Below are 9,653 nucleotides of genomic sequence, written 5' to 3'. Positions count from 1 at the left end.
ATGCAAGGATTTTTTAAGTGAAAGGAGCATGTCTTTAAGGTCTGCTATTGTGGTTGGTTGGTTGATTGGGTGGTTGGTTGGTTGATTGGTTGGTTGGTTGGGAGGAAGAAGGGTAATCTTCCAGACGTCTTAGTTGCTGTGGCAGAGATACAGACCCAGAAACAGGGAATCAATCTGCCCCCAAGGGCGGACTGACAACTCATGGGGCCCCTGGGCAATAGGGGATCATGGGGCCCCTCTGTCCTTGCCCAAACTCAAAAAAGCCTATGAAAAAGGTACCGGGGCATCTCATGGAGCCCCCTACTGACCCTGGGCCCTCGGGCAGTGCCCGAGTTTCCAAATGTTCAGTCTGCCCCTGTCTGCCCCTCTACCTCATTGTCTAAGTTTCTTAGATTTAGCTGGGCTAAGTGTTGCAGAAGAATCAAATGGCGAGGACTAACCAGTGTCTGTATCAGAGACTGGATTGTGGGGGCTACATGCAGGATCCACTCTGTAACTGGTTTCTGCAAAGGCAGGTAATGCCATTGGGGGAAGAGCTGCTGTCGCCATCTGTTATAAGTCGATCCCCAGCAGGGGGTAGAAATCCATGCGCTTCTGCAGCTTGATACGGGTGTTTCCTCTCTTGGGCATGATGTGGTGGTTGTGGATGAGGAACACGCCATTAGCGCTGTAGCAGGATCACCCCCATCACTGAAAGCCGCTGCAAGCCCAGTCTGTCTCACGGAACTCCTTCACCAAAAACCTACGTGGTCCCGCGGCCGGCCACGCCCCTCTTTTTTCAGATTTTTTTTTTTAACATCTGGACAGGAGATCTTAGAGCTTATAGACCTATTATGGTCCAAGAACATCTAGTTACAAGTATGTTAAGCTCCTTGGTTGTTCATTCTGATATTTAATCTGATGTAAAATCTCTGATTGATCATAAAGCACCTGGAACCTGTTTTATTTTATTTTTATATTTTCATATCAGGATCTGGCGAGGTCTGGGGTAGGAGTGTTACCTCTGCAGCATTGTATGGGGAAGCCAAATACTCCCTTGTGGCAGAAGTTTAAAAATAAATGTATACAAAGAGAAAGATTTTTTATTAAGTCATATAAAGAAAATATCCTTTAAAATGAAGTAACTTACTGAGAACTAATATACTGGGAACATGATGTCATCAACTTTATCTCATAATAAAAATGATTTAAGAATACAGATACATCTACAAACAATATAATTAAAGTAACCCTGACAAAAATGACATTATAAACAGCTTATAAGAGGACATCTCTCTTGAAGAGTGATGGGTGGTTCTGGTATCTGACACTTTAGGATGATTTGGATACTTTATCCCCCTCTGGTCACTGTGGTTCCTCCTCACTAAGTGACTACATTGTTCTATAGTGATGAATCAACTGGAGAGAGGAACCACAATACCCAGCATGAGACAAAGTTTCCAATAAACCCCAAAATGTCTGATACCAGCAATGCCCAGAGCAAAAACTAAAATCACCATCCTTCGAAGAGGTAAGTAGTAAATGTTTATATTTAACAGTGTTCAATGTCAACACAAAATACTAACAATAATAGAGATAATTCTATAACTACAGGTAACCCAGTGTTGCTCCTCACATATTAGCGGATAACTGTCTTTGTATTCAGGTCAGGTCTGAACAGAATTATGTAACATTTTGGGAAGAATATACAGCCAAGAAGTCCAGAACTTGATGCCATTATAGCAAAAACCTCCACAGCCACCATGTATTTCCCTCTGGTGCTCAGATAGGCCGGGATCATGGCAATCCAGACACTGCAGAACACCAGCATGCTGAAGGTGATGTACTTGGCCTCATTAAAACTGTCCGGTAATGTCCTGGCTATAAAAGCTATAATGAAGCTCACAGCTGCCAGAAGCCCCATATATCCCAGGACAGAGTAGAAGCCGATAACTGAACCCTCATTACACTGGATGATGATCTTCTCCTGATAAGAGTGAGTGTCCTGATCCTGGAAGGGGGGAGAAATAGACAACCAAGTGACACAGATTGTGGATTGGACCAGTGAGAAGACACAAATGATACAATTGGGCAGTTTGGTTCCCATCCATTTCCTCCAGGGACTCCCAGGCTTGGTGGCTTTAAAAGCAATACACACCATGATACTTTTGGCAAGTAGAGAAGAGACGGCAACTGAGAAGATGACACCAAAAGAGGTGACACGCAGCATGCAGGTTACATCTACTGGATGGCCAAGGAACAAGAAGACACAGAGGAAGCTCAGCATGATGGAGACCAGGAGAAGATAGCTCAGGTTCCTGTTATTAGCTTTAACAATGGGGGTGTCCTGGTAATGTATAAATATCCCCAATATTAAACCAGTCAGAAGACAACAGAGGATGGAGATGGCTGAAAATACTGGAACAATGGTGTCATCAGTGTAGGAGAGAAATTCCATCAATTTTGGAACACACCGATCCTTCTTCTCATTTGGCCATTCTTCATCAGCACATTTCATGCAGTTTTCACTGTCTGCAGGAAGAACAATACAAACACAATGAGCATCGGGGTCAGAGCTTCTGAGGAAATGAATTGTCTTGTGTTGTCTCTTATGTATTGTACATGGTGATCATATCCCCTATTATGTATTATACATGGAGATCATATCCCCCCCTTATGTATTATACATGGTGATCATACCCCCCCTTATGTATTATACATGGAGATCATATCCCCCCTTATGTATTATACATGGTGATCATACCCCCCCTTATGTATTATACATGGAGATCATAACCCCCCTTATGTATTATACATGGAGATCATATCCCCCCTTATGTATTATACATGGTGATCATATCCCCCCTTATGCAGTATACATGGAGATCATATCCCCCCTTATGCCTTATACATGGAGATCATATTCCCCCTTATGTATTATACACGTTGATCATATCCCCCCTTATGTATTATACATGTAGATCATATCCCCCCTTATGTATTATACATGGTGATCATTTCCCCCCTTATGTATTTTACATGTAGATCATACCCCCCTTATGTATTATAGATGGAGATCATACCCCCCCCTTATGTATTATACATGGTGATCATATCCCCCCCTTATGTATTATACATGGAGATCATATCCCCCTTATGTATTATACATGGAGATCATATCCCCCCTTATGTATTATACATGGAGATCATATCCCCCTTATTTATTATACATGGAGATCATATCTCTCCTTATGTATTATACATGGAGATCATATCCCCCCTTATGTATTATACATGGAGATCATATCCCCCTTATGTATTATACATGGAGATCATATCCCCCCCTTATGTATTATACATGGAGATCGTATCCCCCTTATTTATTATACATGGAGATCATATCTCTCCTTATGTATTATACATGGAGATCATATCCCCCCTTATGTATTATACATGGAGATCATATCCCCCCTTATGTATTATACATGGAGATCATTTCCCCCCTTATGTATTATACATTGTGATCATATCCCCCCCTTATGTATTATACATGGAGATCATATCCCCCCTTATGTATTATACATGGAGATCGTATCCCCCCTTATGTAATATACATGGAGATCATATCCCCCTTATGTATTATACAGGGAGAGCATATCCCCCCTTATGTATTATACATGGAAATAATATCACCCCCCTTATGTATTATACATGGAGATCATATCCCCCTTATGTATTATACATGGAGAGCATATCCCCCCTTATGTATTATACATGGAAATAATATCATCCCCCTTATGTATTATACATGGAGATCATATCCCCCTTATGTATTATACATGGAGAGCATATCCCCACTTATGTATTATACATGGAGAGCATATCCCCCTTATGTATTATACATGGAGATCATACCCCCCCCCCCTTATGTATTATACATGGAGATCATATCCCCCCTTATGCCTTATACATGGAGATCATATCCCCCTTATGTATTATACATGGAGATCATATCCCCCTTATGTATTATACATGGAGATCATATCCCCCTTATGTATTATACATGGAGATCATATCCCCCCTTATGTATTATAAATGGGGATCATATCCCCCCTTATGTATTATACATGGAGATCATATCCCCCCTTATATATTATACATGGAGATCATATCCCCCCTTATGTATTATACATGGAGATCATATCCCCCCTTATGTATTATACATGGAGAGCATACCCCCCCCTTATGTATTATACATAGAGATCATATCCCCCCTTATGTATTATACGTGGAGATCATATCCCCCCTTATGTATTATACATGATGATCATATCCCCCCTTATGTATTATACATGGAGATCATATTACCCCTTATGCATTATATATGGTGATCATATCCCCTTTTATGTATTATACATGGTGATCATTATCCCCCCTTATGTATTATACATGGTGATCATATCCCCCTTATGTATTATACATGGAGATCATATCCCCCCTTATGTATTATACATGGAGATCATATCCCCCCATTATGTATAATTCATGGAGATCATATCCCCCCTCATGTATTATACATGGAGATCATAACCCCCCTTATGTATTATACATGGAGATCATATTCCACCTTATGTATTATACATGGTGATCATATCCCCCCTTATGTATTATACATGGAGATCATATCCCCCCTTATATATTTTACATGGAGATCATATCCCCCCTTATGTATTATACATGGTGATCATTTCCCCCCTTATGTATTTTACATGTAGATCATACCCCCCTTATGTATTATAGATGGAGATCATACCCCCCCTTATGTATTATACATGGTGATCATATCCCCCCCTTATGTATTATACATGGAGATCATATCCCCCTTATGTATTATACATGGAGATCATATCCCCCCTTATGTATTATACATGGAGATCATATCCCCCTTATTTATTATACATAGAGATCATATCTCTCCTTATGTATTATACATGGAGATCATATCCCCCCTTATGTATTATACATGGAGATCATATCCCCCTTATGTATTATACATGGAGATCATATCCCCCCCTTATGTATTATACATGGAGATCGTATCCCCCTTATTTATTATACATGGAGATCATATCTCTCCTTATGTATTATACATGGAGATCATATCCCCCTTATGTATTATACATGGAGATCATATCCCCCTTATGTATTATACATGGAGATCATATCCCCCCTTATGTATTATACATGGAGATCATTTCCCCCCTTATGTATTATACATTGTGATCATATCCCCCCCTTATGTATTATACATGGAGATCATATCCCCCCTTATGTATTATACATGGAGATCGTATCCCCCCTTATGTATTATACATGGAGATCATATCCCCCTTATGTATTATACATGGAGATCATATCCCCCCTTATGTATTATACAGGGAGAGCATATCCCCCCTTATGTATTATACATGGAAATAATATCACCCCCCTTATGTATTATACATGGAGATCATATCCCCCTTATGTATTATACATGGAGAGCATATCCCCACTTATGTATTATACATGGAGATCATATCACCCTTATGTATTATACATGGAGATCATATCCCCCTTATGTATTACACATGGAAATAATATCACCCCCCTTATGTATTATACATGGAGATAATACCCCCCCTTATGTATTATACATGGAGATCATATCCCCCCTTATGCCTTATACATGGAGATCATATTCCACCTTATGTATTATACATGGAGATCATATGCCCCCTTATGTATTATACATGGAGATCATATCCCCCCTTATGTATTATAAATGGGGATCATATCCCCCCTTATGTATTATACATGGAGATCATATCCCCCTTATATATTATACATGGAGATCATATCCCCCCTTATGTATTATACATGGAGATCATATCCCCCCTTATGTATTATACATGGAGAGCATACCCCCCCTTATGTATTATACATTGTGATCATATCCCCCCCTTATGTATTATACATGGAGATCATATCCCCCCTTATGTATTATACATGGAGATCGTATCCCCCCTTATGTATTATACATGGAGATCATATCCCCCTTATGTATTATACATGGAGATCATATCCCCCTTATGTATTATACATGGAGAGCATATCCCCCCTTATGTATTATACATGGAAATAATATCACCCCACTTATGTATTATACATGGAGATCATACCCCCCCCTTATGTATTATACATGGAGATCATATCCCCCCTTATGCCTTATACATGGAGATCATATTCCACCTTATGTATTATACATGGAGATCATATGCCCCCTTATGTATTATACATGGAGATCATATCCCCCCTTATGTATTATAAATGGGGATCATATCCCCCCTTATGTATTATACATGGAGATCATATCCCCCCTTATATATTATACATGGAGATCATATCCCCCCTTATGTATTATACATGGAGATCATATCCCCCCTTATGTATTATACATGGAGAGCATACCCCCCCTTATGTATTATACATGGAGATCATATCCCCCCTTATGTATTATACATGGAGATCATATCCCCCCTTATGTATTATACATGATGATCATATCCCCCCTTATGTATTATACATGGAGATCATATCCCCCCTTATGCATTATATATGGTGATCATATCCCCTTTTATGTATTATACATGGTGATCATATCCCCCCTTATGTATTATACATGGTGATCATATCCCCCTTATGTATTATACATGGAGATCATATCCCCCCTTATGTATTATACATGGAGATCATATCCCCCCATTATGTATAATACATGGAGATCATATCCCCCCTTATGTATTATACATGGAGATCATATCCCCCCTTATGTATTATACATGGAGATCATATTCCACCTTATGTATTATACATGGAGATCATATCCCCCCTTATGTATTATACATGGAGATCATATCCCCCCTTATATATTTTACATGGAGATCATATCCCCCCTTATGTATTATACATGGAGATCATATCCCCCCTTATGTATTATACATGGAGATCATATTCCACCTTATGTATTATACATGGAGATGATATGCCCCCTTATGTATTATACATGGAGATCATATGCCCCTTATGTATTAAACATGGAGATCATATCCCCCCTTATGTATTATATATGGAGATCATATCCCCCTTTATGTATTATACATGGAGATCATATCCCCCCTTATGTATTATACATGGTGATCATATCCCCCTTATGTATTATACATGGAGATCATATCCCCCCTTATGTATTATACATGGAGATCATATCCCCCCATTATGTATAATACATGGAGATCATATCCCCCCTTATGTATTATACATGGAGATCATATCCCCCCTTATGTATTATACATGGAGATCATATCCCCCCTTATGTATTATACATGGAGATCATATCCCCCCTTATGTATTATACATGGAGATCATATCCCCCCTTATGTATTATACATGATGATCATATCCCCCCTTATGTATTATACATGGAGATCATATCCCCCCTTATGCATTATATATGGTGATCATATCCCCTTTTATGTATTATACATGGTGATCATATCCCCCCTTATGTATTATACATGGTGATCATATCCCCCTTATGTATTATACATGGAGATCATATCCCCCCTTATGTATTATACATGGAGATCATATCCCCCCATTATGTATAATACATGGAGATCATATCCCCCCTTATGTATTATACATGGAGATCATATCCCCCCTTATGTATTATACATGGAGATCATATTCCACCTTATGTATTATACATGGAGATCATATCCCCCCTTATGTATTATACATGGAGATCATATCCCCCCTTATATATTTTACATGGAGATCATATCCCCCCTTATGTATTATACATGGAGATCATATCCCCCCTTATGTATTATACATGGAGATCATATTCCACCTTATGTATTATACATGGAGATGATATGCCCCCTTATGTATTATACATGGAGATCATATGCCCCTTATGTATTAAACATGGAGATCATATCCCCCCTTATGTATTATATATGGAGATCATATCCCCCTTTATGTATTATACATGGAGATCATATCCCCCCTTATGTATTATACATGGTGATCATATCCCCCTTATGTATTATACATGGAGATCATATCCCCCCTTATGTATTATACATGGAGATCATATCCCCCCATTATGTATAATACATGGAGATCATATCCCCCCTTATGTATTATACATGGAGATCATATCCCCCCTTATGTATTATACATGGAGATCATATCCCCCCTTATGTATTATACATGGAGATCATATCACTCTTTATGTATTATAGATGGTGATCATATCCCCCCTTATGTATTATACATGGTGATCATATCCCCCTTATGTATTATACATGGAGATCATATCCCCCCTTATGTATTATACATGGAGATCATATCCCCCCATATGTATTATACATGGAGATCATATCCCCCTTATGTATTATACATGGAGATCATATCCCCCTTATGTATTATACATGGAGATCACATCCCTCGTTATGTATTATACATGGAGATCATATCCCCTTATGTATTATACATGGAGATCATATCCCCCCTTATGTATTATACATGGAGATCATATCCCCCTTATGTATTATACATGGAGATCATATCCCCCTTATGTATTATACATGGTGATCATATCCTCCTTATGTATTATACATGGAGATCTTATTACCCCTTATGTATTATACATGGAGATCATATCCCCCCTTATGCATTATACATGGAGATCATATCCCCCTTATGTATTATACATGATGATCATTTCCCCCCTTATGTATTATGCATGGAGATCATATCCCCCTTATGTATTATACATGGAGATCATATCCCCCCCTTATGTATTATACATGGTGATCATATCCCCCCCTTATGTATTATACATGGAGATGATATCCCCCTTATGTATTATACATGGAGATCATATCCCCCCTTATGTATTATACATGGAGATCATATCCTCCTTATTTATTATACATGGAGATCATATCTCTCCTTATGTATTATACATGGAGATCATATCCCCCTTATTTATTATACATGGAGATTATATCTCTCCTTATGTATTATACATGGAGATCATATCCCCCTTATGTATTATACATGGAGATCATATCCCCCTTATGTATTATACATGGAGATCATATCCCCCCTTATGTATTATACATGGAGATCATATCCCCCCTTATGTATTATACATTGTGATCATATCCCCCCCTTATGTATTATACATGGAGATCATATCCCCCCTTATGTATTAAACATGGAGATCGTATCCCCCCTTATGTATTATACATTGTGATCATATCCCCCCTTATGTATTATACATGGAGATCATATCCCCCTTAAGTATTATACATGGAGATCATATCCCCCTTATGTATTATACATGGAGATCATATTCCCCCTTATGTATTATACATGGAGATCATATCCCCCCTTATGTATTATACATGGAGATCATATCCCCCCTTATGTATTATACATGGAGATCATATCCCCTCTTATGTATTGTTCATGGTAATCATATCCCCCTTATGTATTATACATGGAGATCATATCCCCCCTTATGTATTATACATGGAGATCATATCCCCTATTATGTATTA

At 38.4% G+C, this 9,653-nt stretch overlaps 1 protein-coding gene across 1 annotated transcript in view; it reads right to left on the bottom strand.

Moving 5' to 3' along the window:
- Positions 1 to 1,064: 1,064 nt before the first annotated feature.
- Positions 1,065 to 9,653, bottom strand: part of LOC149457660 (vomeronasal type-2 receptor 116-like) — a 69,843-nt gene continuing 61,254 nt past the window's right edge. Inside the window, exon 4 of the mRNA XM_089683415.1 lies at positions 1,065 to 2,511. Within this exon, the coding sequence (XP_089539541.1) occupies positions 1,619 to 2,511 (893 nt within the window). The 3' untranslated portion in view covers positions 1,065 to 1,618. The remainder of the gene's footprint in view (positions 2,512 to 9,653) is intronic.

The sequence above is a fragment of the Staurois parvus genome, unplaced genomic scaffold (assembly GCF_062004578.1).
Source record: "Staurois parvus isolate SC_StPar_1 unplaced genomic scaffold, SC_StPar_1.0 ptg000308l, whole genome shotgun sequence".
Classification (NCBI taxonomy): Eukaryota; Metazoa; Chordata; class Amphibia; order Anura; family Ranidae; genus Staurois; species Staurois parvus.
This window is presented reverse-complemented; position numbering and strand designations above follow the sequence as displayed.